The 13,441-nt window shown below is 35.4% G+C and overlaps 1 protein-coding gene across 4 annotated transcripts in view; it reads left to right on the plus strand.

Moving 5' to 3' along the window:
• The window catches only part of VPS13A (vacuolar protein sorting 13 homolog A), a 273,046-nt gene that overhangs the window by 86,099 nt on the left and 173,506 nt on the right, over positions 1-13,441 (plus strand). For all 4 annotated transcript variants that reach the window (XR_009008570.1, XM_007182294.2, XM_007182295.3 and 1 more), the window contains exon 23: positions 2,010-2,157. Coding sequence is in view for 3 of the 4 variants with exons in the window: in XM_007182294.2 (XP_007182356.2) it covers positions 2,010-2,157 (148 nt within the window). In the remaining variant the exon portion in view is untranslated. The remainder of the gene's footprint in view (positions 1-2,009; positions 2,158-13,441) is intronic.

Below are 13,441 nucleotides of genomic sequence, written 5' to 3' on the forward strand. Positions count from 1 at the left end.
ATAAGAAAATAAAAAAAAATTTTTTTGAACTTTTTGGATAATAGTTCTGTATGAGTTCTATCTTTTGCAAATATTTTCTCCCACTCTGTGGCTTGTCTTCTAATTCTCTTGTCATTGTCTTTTGTAGAGCAGAAGTTTTTAATTTTTTTTGGCCCCGGCATGTGGGATCTTAGTTCCCCGACCAGGGATCAAACCTGTGCCCTTTGCAGTTGAAGCGTGGTGTCTTAACCACTGGACTGCCAGGGAAGTCCCAGAAGTTTTAAATTTTAATCAAATCCAGTTTATCAATTATTTTTTTCATAAATTGTGCCTTTGTGTTGTATCTAAAAAGTGATCATCTAAAAAGTATCTAAAAAGGTCATCTAGGTTTTCTTTGATTTATCTTTTTGGAGTTTTATAGTATTGCATTTTAAATTCAGGTCTGTGATCCACTTTGTATTAGCTTTTGTGAAGGGTGAAAGGCCTGTCTGAATTAATTTTTGCATGTGGATATTCATTTATTACAGCACCATTTGTTGAAGAGAATGTCTTTGCTCCATTATTTTGCCTTAAGTCCTTTGTAAGCGATTCAGTAGACTATATTTATGGAGGTCTATATCTGCACTCTCTATTCTATTCCATTGTTCTCTTCCATTGATCTGTTTGTCTATTCTTTTGCCAATAGCACAGCATCTTGCTTAGTGTAGCTTTACAGTAAGTCTTGAGTCAGGGAATATCAACCCTCCAACCTTGCTCTTCTTCAGTATTATGTTGGCTATTCTGGGTCTTCTGCCCCTCCATTTAAACTTTAGAATCAGTTTGTCAATATCCATTAAATAACTTGATGGGATTTTGATTGTGATTGCACTGAATCTATATAGATCAGTTTGGGATGAACTGACATCTTGACAGATTGAATCTTCCTACCCTTGAATGAGGACTATTTCTTCATTTATTTAGTTCTTTATTATCAGAGTTTTACGGTTTTCCTCATATAGATCTTGTATTTATTTTGTTAGATTTATACCTAAGTATTACTTTCTTGGGGTGCTAATGTAAATGGTATTATATTTTTAATTTTAGATTATACTTGTCCATTGTTGGTATATAAGAAAGTAATTCACTATTACATATTAACCTCATATCCTACAACTTTGCTGTATTGGCTTATTAGTTTCAGGAATTTTTTTCTAGATAATTTACATAGATGATCATGTCGTCCGTGAACAAAGACAGTTTTATGTCTTCTTTACCAATCTGTATGCTTTTTCTTTTCTTTTCTTGGCTTACTGCATTTAAGGACTTTCAGTGTGATGTTGAAATGGAGTGGTGAGAGGGAAATCTTTGTTTTGTCCCTAATCTTAGTGGGAAAATATTGAGTTTCTCACTATTAAGTATGATGTTAGTTTTAAGTTTTTCAAAGATATTCGTCATCAAGTTGAGGTAGTTCTTCTTTGTTGTAGTTTACTGTGAGTTCTTATGGTGAATGGGTGTTGGATTTTGTTACATTCATCTACTTATATGAGTGTGATTTTTCTTTCAGATCTGATTTTTAAACCTGGTTTTAAATATATAATCTCTCGGACAAGTTATTTGTACTTGCCAACCTTAGTTTCCTGATAGGAACCATGTACATATGGGAACTTATAAGAAACAGCAAGCAGAAATAGGTTGTCTGCCTCATAGGTGTGAGAATTATTTATGATAATGCATATCAAGTGCTTTCCTTAATGCCTGTCTGTAATAAACACTTCATAAATAGTAATTGTCTACTGGCATTGGCAAAATAGTAGAGGGATAGTAAACATAATAACAATAGAAAATAAGCCTTTGAAAAATAATGACGTTAGTTCAGCTAATGAGATTGGTTAATAAGGTAAAATGATGGGAATTTGACTGTAGATTGTGAGATAATTTGTCCCATGGACTGTGTAGATAATATTTAGTACTTAAAATCACATTTTATTATTCTTAGATAATTTAAGATGAACAGTCATCTTTTTATAATGATTTCTGTCTTTTTGAAACAGATTCAAGATTTTTGGAAACTTACCACTGGTTTCTTTACAAATCTCAGATAAAAAACTGCAAGGGATTTTGGAATTGATTGAAAGCATCCCAAAACCCCCACCTGCAACTGAAGCAACTGAAGTAAATGTCCCTGTCAAACCATTTCAGGTAATGTATTTTCAAAATTATTGAAAGCACGAATTAAAAAAGAAAATTCCACAAACAATATTTGTAACAGCCACAGAAATTTTGGGTAAAACAATTGAATTCATTGTGAATAGACTTTTTAAATTACATATTGAAAGACAGAATGATGAAATAGTAAAAGGTGAAAATGGTAAACAAAAGAATGAAATAATAAGTCTACCTTTCTTCACTTTTCCAGTCCCTCTCCTCAGTGGTTAACTACTGCTTCTCTAGTTTTTTGAAAATGTTTATAGCATATACTAATACACACACATACAGACATGCATGTCTCTGTGTGTATATGTATGTATGTGTTTATATATATTATGTTCCTAAAATTTTCATAAATGGGATCATTATACTTATGGTTTTGAATCGGTATTTTTTTCACCATTATTATCATATATGTTATGTACCTTAGAGCTGTTTACCTATTAAGCACATACAGATCTGCCTTTTTCTTTCTTACGGTGATACAGTATTGAATTGTGTGAGTGTACCATCCTTTGCCTGATGTAAAGGCATCTTCTTCTGATCAGTGTTCATATTGTTATGACTATTTTTAGTTATAAAGAAAAAACACTGCTTTGAACTTCCTCGTTACATATATTTGAGTATATTTTTATCCATTGCATACATTTCTAGTAGTGGTATTGTTGAGTAAAATATGTGAATTTAATTTTTTTCAAATTTTTTTTTATTGGAGTATAATTGCTTTACAATGTTGTGTTAGTTAGTTTCTGCTGTACAATGAAGTGAGTCAGCTATGTGTATACATCTATCCCCTACCTCTTGGGCCTCCCTTCCACCCCCACCCCACCCATCTAGGTCGTGACAGAGCACCGAGCTGAGCTTCTGTGCTTTATAGCATGTTCCCACTAGCTATCTGTTTTACACGTGGTAGTGCATATATGTCATTCCTAATCTCCCAATTCATCCCACCCTCTCCTTCCCCCACTGTGTCCCCTTGTCCGTTCCCTACATCTGTGTCTCTATTCCTGCCCTGCAAATAGGTTCATCTGTACCATTTTTCTAGAGTACATATATATGCGTTAATATATGATATTTGGTTCTTTTCTTTCTGGCTTATTTCACTGTGTATGAGACTCCAGGTCCATCCACATCTCTACAGATGGGAACTCTCCTTCACTGTCAGTGGGAATGAAAATTGGTACAACCACTATGGAGAACAGTATGGAGGTTCCTTAAAAAACTAAAAATAGAACTACCATATAACTCAGCAATCCCACTACTGGGCATATACCCTGAGAAAACCGTAATTCAAAGGGACACATGTACCCCAATGTTTATTGCAGCACTGTTTACAATAACCAGGACCTGGTAACAACCAAAATGTGCATTTTATATTTCAATGAACTTGGCCAAATTTCCTTTCTCAGTTGAGTACTAATATTTAGTCCCACGAACAGTAAATGTTGTTTCTCTGTTTCCCTGTTCTCATTAGTCTTGAGTATTAACGAATGTTAAAACTTATCCTATTAAATGAAAATTTTATCTTCTGGTTTTGGTTTACATTTCTTTATGAGTAAGATAGGACTTACTTTCCTAAATTTATTGGTTATTTGAATTTCTGCTTTTGAAAACTGCTGTTTATATCTTTTATTGGGTTATGGTTTTCCAATTAAGGAAATTATCATTGTTTGTTATTACAGATACTTTCCCCCCAATTTGTTTTTTTATTTGGTACATTTATTTTTGCCATGCCGAAGCTTTTACTTTTTGCATAGTCAAAATTACTCGATTTTTTCCTTCATGACTTCTGTGTTTTGTACCTCTTATCAAGACAATTTCAAAATAAAATATCCATTCATGTTTTTCTCTTTTTTAAATTCTGATTTCTATTTTCTTGTTTAACTTTTCTTTTGAAATAATTTTAAATTTACAGAAATGTTGTAAAAATAGTGCAAAGAACTTTTTTCCTCAAAGCATTTGAGAGTAAGTTGCTGACATGTTGTGCCACTACATTGAACACTTGAGTGTTTTACAATATTTTCTCATAGTCTGTTGTTGAGATTTTTATTTTCTTTTTACAAAAATATTTATTTATTTTTTCTTATTAGTTATCCATTTTATACACATCAGTGTGTACATGTCAATCCCAATCTTCCAAATCATCACACCACAACCCCCACCACCCCGCCACTTCCCCCCTTGGTGTCCATACGTTTGTTCTCTACATCTGTGTCTCAATATCTTCTCTACAAACCGGTTCATCTGTACAGTTTTCTAGGTTCCACATATATGCGTTAATATACGATATTTGTTTTTCTCTTTCTGACTTACTTCACTCTGTATGACAGTCTCTAGATCCATCCACGTCTCTACAAATGACCCAATTTCGTTCCTTTTTATGGCTTGAGTAATATTCCATTGTATATATGTACCACACCTTCTTTATCCATTCATCTGTCAATGGGCATTTAGGTTGCTTCCATGACCTGGCTATTGTAAATAGTGCTGCAGTGAACATAGGGGTGCATATGTCTTTTTGAATTATGGTTTTCTCTGGGTATCTGCCCAGTGGTGGGCTTGCTGGGTCATATGGTAATTCTATTTTTAGTTTTTTAAGGAACCTCCATACTGTCCTCCATAGTGGCTATATCAATTTACATTCCCACCAACAGTGCAAGAGGATTCCCTATTCTCCACACCCTCTCCAGCATTTGTTGTTTGTAGATTTTCTGATGATAGCCATCCTAACTGGTGTGAGGTGATACCTCATTGTAGTTTTGATTTTCATTTCCCTAATAATTAGAGATGTTGAGCAAATTTTCATGTGCTTCTTAGCCATCTGTATGTCTTCTTTGGAGAAATGTCTATTTAGGTCTTCTTCCCATTTTGGATTGGGTTGTTTGTTTTTTTAATATTGAGCTGCATGAGCTGTTTATATATTTTGGAGATTAATCATTTGTCCGATGATTCATTTGCAAATACTTTCTCCCATTCTGAGGGTTGTCTTTTCGTCTTCTTTCTGGTGTCCTTTGCTGTGCAAAAGCTTTTAAGTTTCATTAGGTCCCATTTGTTTATTTTTGTTTTTATTTCCATTACTCTAGGAGGTGGATCAAAAAAGATCTTGCTGTGATTTATGTCAAAGAGTGTTCTTCCTATTTTTTCCTCTAAGAGTTTTATAGTGCCCGGTCTTACATTTAGCTCTCTAATCCATTTTGAGTTTATTTTTGTGTATAGTGTTAGGGAGTGTTCTAATTTCTTCTTTTACATGTACCTGTCCAGTTTTCCCAGCACCACTTATTGAAGAGACTGTCTTTTCTCCACTGTATATCCTTGCCTCCTTTGTCATAGATTAGTTGACCATAGGGGCGTGGGTTTGTCTCTGGGCTTTCTATCCTGTTCCATTGATCTATATTTCTGTTTTTGTGCCAGTACCGTATTGTCTTGATTACCGTAGCTTTGTAGTATAGTCTGATGTCAGGGAGTCTGATTCCTCCAGCTTCATTTTTTTCCCTCAAGACTGCTTTGGCTATTTGGGGTCTTTTGTGTCTCCATACAAATTTTAATATTTTTTGTTCTAGTCCTGGAAAAAATGCCATTGGTACTTTGATAGGGATTGCATTGAATCTGTAGATTGCTTTGGGTAGTATGGTCATTTTCACAATATTGAGTCTTCCAATCCAAGAACATTGTATATCTCTCTAACTGTTTGAATCATCTTTCATTTCTTTCATCAGTGTCTTATAGTTTTCTGCATACAGGTCTTTTTAATCCCTAAGTAGGTTTATTCCTAGGTATTTTATTCTTTTTGTTGCAGTGGTAAATGGGAGCGTTTCCTTAATTTCTCTTTCAGATTTTTCATCGTGAGTGTATACGAATGCAAGAGTCTTCTGTGCATTAATTTTGTATCCTGCAACTTTACCAAATTCATTGATTAGCTCTAGTAGTTTGCTGGTGGCATCTTTAGGATTCTCTATGTATAGTATCATGTAATCTGCAAACAGTGACAGTTTTACTTCTTCATTTCCAATTTGTATTCCTTTTATTTCTTTTTGTTCTCTGATTGCCGTGGCTAGGACTTACAAAACTATGTTGAATAATAGTGGTGAGAGTGGACATCCTTGTCTTGTTCCTGATCTTAGAGGAAATGCTTTCAGTTTTTCACCATTGAGAATGATGTTTGCTTTGGGTTTGTCGTATATGGCCTTTATTATGTTGAAGTAAGTTCCCTCTATGCCCACTTTCTGGAGAATTTTTATCATAAATGGGTGTTGAATTTTGTCAAAAGCTTTTTCTGCATCTACTGAGATGATCGTATGGTTTTTATTCTTCCATTTGTTAATATGGTGTATCACGTTGATTTGCGTATATTGAAGAATCCTTGCATCTCTGGGATAAATCCTACTTGATCATGGTGTATGATCCTTTTAATGTGTTGTTGGATTCTGTTTGCTAGTATTTTGTTGAGGATTTTTGCATCTATATTCATCAGTGATATTGGTCTGTAATTTTCTTTTTTTGTAGTATTTTGGTCTGGTTTTGGTATCAGGGTGATGGTGGCCTCATAGAATGGGTTTGGGAGTGTTCCTTCCTCTGCAGTTTTTTGGAAGAGTTTTAGAAGGATGGGTGTTAGCTCTTCTCTAAATGTTTGATAGAATTCATCTGTGAAGCCATCTGGTCCTGGACTTTTGTTGGAAGATTTTTAATCACAGTTTCAATTTCATTACTTGTGATTGGTCTGTTCATATTTTCTATTTCTTTCTGGTTCAGTCTTGGAAGGTTATACCTTTCTAAGAATTTGTCCATTTCTTCCAGGTTGTATATTTTATTGGCATAGAGTTGCTTTTAGCAGTCTCTAAGGACGGTTTGTATTTCTTTGGTGTCTGTTGTAACTTCTCCTTTTCATTTCTAATTTTATGGATTTGAGTCCTCTCCCTCTCTTTTTTTTTTTTTTTTTTGTAAATTTTATTTATTTATTTATTTATTTATTTTTGGCTGTGTTGGGTCCCCGTTTCTGTGCGAGGGCTTTCCCCAGTTGCGGCAAGCGGGGGCCACTCCTCATCGTGGTGCACGGGCCTCCCACTATCGCGGCCTCTCCCGTTGCGGAGCACAGGCTCCAGACGCGCAGGCTCAGCAACCGTGGCTCACGGTCCCAGTCGCTCCGCGGCATGTGGGATCTCCCCAGACCAGGGCTCGAACCCATGTCCCCTGCACCGGCAGGCAGACCCCCAACCACTGCGCCACCAGGGAAGCCCTCCCTCTCCTTCTTGATGAGTCTGGCTAATGGTTTATCAATTTTGTTTATCTTCTCAAAGAACCAGCTTTTTGTTTTATTGATATTTGCTATTGTTTTCTTTGTTTCTGTTTCATTTATTTCTGCTCTGATCTTTATGATTTCTTTCCTTCTGCTAACTTTGGGTTTTGTTTGTTCTTCTTTCTCTAGTTCCTTTAGGTGTAAGGTTAGATTGTTAATTTGAGATTTTTCTTTTTTATTGATGTAGGCTTGTATAGCTATAAACTTCCCTCTTATAACTGCTTTTGCTGCATCCCCTAGGTTTTGGATCGTCGTGTTCTCATTGTCATTTGTCTCTAGGTATTTTTTGATTTCCTCTTTAATATCTTCAGTGATCTCTTGGTTATTTAGTAACGTATTTTTTAGTCTCCTTGTGTTTGTGTTTTTTACGTTTTTTTCCCCTGTAATTGATTTCTAATCTCATAGCGTTGTGCTCAGAAAAGATGCTTGATATGATTTCAGTTTTCTTAGATTTACTGAGGCTTCATTTGTGACCCAAGATGTGATCTATCCTGGAGAATGTTCCATGCACGCTTGAGAAGAAAGTGTGATCTGCTGTTTTTGGATGGAATGTCCTATAAACATCAATTAAATTGATCTGGTCTGTTGTGTCACTTAAAGCTTGTGTTTCCATATTAATTCTGTTTGGATGATCTGTCCATTGTTGTAAGTGAGGTGTTAAAGTCCCCCACTATTATTGTGTTACTGTCGATTTCCTCTTTTAGAGCTGTTAGGCGTTGCCTTATGTATTGAGGTGGTCGTATGATGGGTGCATATATATTTATAATTGTTATATCTTCTTCTTGGATTGCTCCCTTGATCATTATGTAGTGTCCTTCCTTGTCTCTTGTAACATTCTTTTTTTTAAAGTCCATTTTATCTGATATGAGTATTGCTACTCCAGCTTTCTTTTGTGTTCCATTTGCATGGAATATCTTTTTCCATCCCCTCACTTTCAGACTGTATGTGTCCCTAGGTCTGAAGTGGGTCTCTTGTAGACAGCATATATATGGGTCTTGTTTTTGTATCCATTCAGCAAGCCTGTGTCTTTTGGTTGGAGCATTTAATTCATTCACGTTTAAGGTAATTATCGATATGTGTGTTCCTATGACCATTTTCTTAATTGTTTTGGGTTTGTTTTTGTAGGTCCTTTTCTTCTCTTGTGTTACCCACTTAGAGAAGTTCCTTTAGCATTTGTTGTAGAGATGGTTTGGTGGTGCTGAATTCTCTTAGCTTTTGCTTGTCTGTAAAGCTTTTGATTTCTTCATCGAATCTGAATGAGATCTTTGCTGGGTAAAGTAATCTTGGTTGTAGGTTCTTCCCTTTCATCACTTTAAGTATATCATGCCCCTCCCTTCTGGCTTGTAGAGATTCTGCTGAGAAATCAGCTGTTAACCTTGTGGGAGTTCCCTTGTATGTTATTTGTCGTTTTTCCCTTGCTGCTTTCAGTAATTTTTCTTTGTCTTTAATTTTTGCCACTTTGATTACTATGTGTCTCGGCGTGTTTCTCCTTGGGTTTATTCTGTATGGGACTCTCTGTGCTTCCTGGACTTGGGTGGCTATTTCCTTTCCCATGTTAGGGAAGTTTTCGACTATAATCTCTTCAAATATTTTCTCTGGTCCTTTCTCTCTCTCTTCTCCTTCTGGGACCCCTATAATGCGAATGTTGTTGCGTTTAATGTTGCCCCAGAGGTCTCTTAGGCTGTCTTCATTTCTTTTCATTCTTTTTCTTTATTCTGTTCTGCAGCAGTGAATTCCACCATTCTGTCTTCCAGGTCACTTATCCGTTCTTCTGCCTCAGTTATTCTGCTATTGATTCTTTCTAGTGTATTTTTCATTTCACTTATTGTATTGTTCATCTCTGTTTGTTTGTTCTTTAATTCCTCTAGGTCTTTGTTAAACATTTCTTGCATCTTCTCGATCTTTGCCTCCATTCTTTTTCCGAGGTCCTGGATCATCTTCACTATGATTATTCTGAATTCTCTTTCTGGAAGATTGCATATCTCCACTTCATTTAGTTGTTTTTCTGGGGTTTTATCTTGTTCCTTCATCTCGTACATAGCCCTCTTCCTTTTCATCTTGTCTCTCTTTGTGTGAATGTGGTTGTTGTTCCACAGGCTGCAGGATGGTAGTTCTTGCTTCTGCTGAGATTTTTATTTTCTTAACAGTCTTTTTGAAGAGCAGAGGTTTTAAGTTTTGATGAAATCCAATTTATCAGTATTTTCTCTTACGGATGAAGCTTTTTATGTCATATCTCTGAAATCTTTGCCAAACACGAGGTCAGAAAGATTTTCTCCTGAGTTTGATTCTAGAAATTTTCTAGTTTTAGGTTTTATATTAAGTTCTGTCAAACTTTTTGTGTTAATGTTTAAAAACGGTGTACCTGATGAGTGATCATTCTGTCTTTACATTTGTAATAGTGGCTATTTCCGTTTCACTTGTTGAAAAGACTGTCCTTCTCCATTGAGTTGAGTATGTTTCTGACTCTGTTCTTCTCCAAAGATTTTTGTGTCTCCTCCTTTGATCTGTGTCTATACTTTCACTGATACCATACTATTTTATTTCTATATACATGGTAAGTCTTTATTTAATCCTCTTCTTCAAGATGTTAAGGAGAATTTCTGTGACAATCTTGAGTCTGCTTCTCCCACCAGCTTTATGCTATGCTGAGAGCACCTCTAAGTCCTTTTAGAGGTATATTGCCTTTTATACTTTTATTTATTTATTTTTCTTCTTAAGCTTTCTTTACGTTTTAGAAAAAGTACTGTGTGACTGTTTATTTCTCCCTTAGTTATCAGCAGTGCCTGAGAGGACTCTTCCTTCCTCTCTGGGCTTAACCTCTCCTATGTATCAAGAGAGGCTCAGGCACATGATCTGTACTAGATCATGTTCCTTTTTAAAATCAAATGCATATATAAAATTAGGCAGAGAATAACTATTTAATACGTCTCCTTTTACTGAGTATCTATTATGTGCCTGGCCACACATTTGGCAAAGGATTTTTCTCTAATGGTATCAATTATTTATATACTCTAGATTTTTGCATATTTTATCTTTAATCCTTATCACAATTCAGCAAGTTAGATGTTATGGTCATTATTTTGCCCAGGAAAATAGACTCTTTTAAGAGGTTAAATATTATGCCTAAGATCATATAGTTTGTAAATAGCTTACTGAGCCAAATTTGAATTCAGGTTTCTTTTTTCTTTCCTCCCTTTTTAAAACAAATCTACAGCTGATGTTCTTCCTGCTATTATCATGCTGGTTTCTGTATAGATGACTGCCTAATCTGAAGGTACTCTGCTTTCTCTTTTTTCCAAGTTTCCTAAGAAGGTTCAGTACCAAACAGTAGATCTTAAGTAAAAGTTTTGATTTAACTTGAAGTGGTTTTACAGGTCAGATCAAAAAAAATTTTTTAAACAAAGAATTGCCCCTACATGAATGCTTGTTTGGCTTGTCTGAAAAACAAAGTTTCAGACACAAACTTTTAACCCCTGAATATCTTTTGAAGCTGAATGTTCTTTTTCACTTTCTGCAATAGATGTTTTAAAAAAATTTCATTTCAGCTTTATTGAGGTATAATTGACAAATAAAACCGTAAAGTATTTAACATGTACACTGTGGTGATTTGATATATGTATACATTGTGAAAGGATTTCCCCTATCTAGTTAACTAACACATCCCAATACCTCACATAGTTATCTTTTTGTTTGTTTGTTTGTTTTGGTGTGAACATTTCACCATTTCATTTGATGAGCAAATTTCAATTACACAACATAGTGTTGTCAACTATAGTCACTATGTTTTACACTAGATACTGAGACCTTATTTATCTTATAGCTGAAAGTTTCTACCCTTTTACCAACTTCTCCCTATATTCCCCACCATCCTCCAGCCCCTGGAAACCACGTTTCTACTCTCTGTTTCTATGAGTTTGACTTTCTTTGTCTTTTAGATTCCACATGTAAGTGATTCCATGCAGCATTTGTTTTTCTCAGTCCAGCTTATTTCGCTTAGCATAGTGCTCTCAAGGTCCATCTATGTTGTCACAAATGGCAGGATTTCCTTCTTTCCCATGGCTGAACGATATTCCATTGTATACCTATACCACATCATTATCCATTCATCTGTTTGATGGACACTTAGGTTGTTTCCACATCTTGGCTATTGTGAATAACGCTGCATTGTACATGGGAGTGCAGATACCTATTCAATATCCTGTTTTCATTTCTTTGGGATAAACCAGGGACGTGAGATTGCTGGATCATATGGTAGTTTCTAGTTTTAATTTTTTTGTGGAACCTCCATACTGTTTTCCATAGTGGCTGCAGCAGTTTACACTCCCAGCAGTGGTGCATAAGAGTTCTCTTCTCTCCACAGCCTCGCCATCACTTGTTATCTCATCTTTTTGGTGATAGCCATTTGATGATAGGTGTAAGGTGATACCTCCTTGTGGTTTTGATTTGCATTTCTCTGAAAACTAGTGAGTTGAGTTCCTTTTCATGTACTTGTTGGCCATCTGTATGTCTTCCTTGGAAAAATGTCTATTCTGCCTGTTTTTAATTGAATGATTATTATTATCATTATCATTATTTTGCTGAGTTGTGTGAGTTCTTCATGTATTTGGGATATTAACCCTTTCTCACATACGATGTGCAAATATTTTCTCCCATTCCGTATGTTACCTCTTCATTTTTGGTTGATGGTTTCCTTTCCTGTGCAGGAGCTTTTAATTAATTAATTAATTAATTAATTTGTTTTTAAAATTTTTGTTGAAGTATAGTTGATTTACAATGTTGTGTTAATTTCTGCTGTACAGCAGAGAGGTTCAGTTATACATACATATATTCTTTTTCATATTCTTTTCCATTATGGTTTACCACAGTATATTGCATATAGTTCCCAGTAGGACCTTGTTGTTTATCCATCCTATATATAATAGTTTGCGTCTGCTAATCCCAAACTCTCAATCCTTCCCTCCCCCACCCCCTCCCCCTTGGCAAACACAAATCTATTCTCTATATCTGTGAGTCTGATTTGTTTCATAGATATGTTCATTTGTGTCATATTTGAGATTCCACTTATGTGATATCATGTGATATTTGTCTTTCTCTGACTTAGTTTACTTGGTATGATCATTTCTTGGTCCATCCGTATTGCTGCAAATGGCATTATTTCATTCTTTTTTATGGTCGAGTAATATTGCATTGTATATATATCCACATCTTCTTTATCCATTCATATGTTGATGGACATTTAAGTTGTTTTCATGTCTTGGCTGTTGTAAACAGTGCTTTTGTGAACATAGGGGTGCCTGTATCTTTTCAAATTATTATTAGTTTTGTCTGGGTATATGCCCAGGAGTGGGATTGCTGGATCATATGATAACTCTATTTTTAGTTTTTTGAGGAATCTTCATACTGTTTTCCATAGTGGCTGCACCAATTTGCATTCCCACCAACAGTGTAGGAGGGGAAGCTTTTTAGCTCAATGTAGGCCTTTTTGTTCATTTTTGCTTTTATTGCCTTTGCTTTTGGTGTCAAATCAAAAAAATCATCTCCAAAACCTGTGTCATGGAGCTTACCACCTATGTTTTCTTCCAAGAGTTTTATAGTTTCAGGTCTTACATTCACATCTTTAATCCATTATGAGTTAATTTCTGTTTATGGTGTAAGGTAGTAGTCCATTTTCATTCTTCTGATGTGGCTGTTCAGTTTTACCAGCACCATTCATTGAAGAGACTATCCTTTCCTCAATGTATATTCCTGGCTCCTTTGTCAAAAATTAAGTGACCATAGGTGTGTGGGTTTATTTCTGGGCTCTCTATCCTGTTCCACTGACGTATGTGTCTGTTTTTATGCCAGTACCATACTATCTTGATTAGTATAGCTTTGTAACATAGTTAGAAATCAGAGAGCATGATGCCTCCAACTTTGTTCTTTCCCAAGATTGCTTTGGCTGTTTGGGGTCTCTTGTGGTTCCATACAAACTTTAGGATTGTT

This window comes from Balaenoptera acutorostrata, chromosome 6 (genome assembly GCF_949987535.1).
Source record: "Balaenoptera acutorostrata chromosome 6, mBalAcu1.1, whole genome shotgun sequence".
Taxonomy (NCBI): domain Eukaryota; kingdom Metazoa; phylum Chordata; class Mammalia; order Artiodactyla; family Balaenopteridae; genus Balaenoptera; species Balaenoptera acutorostrata.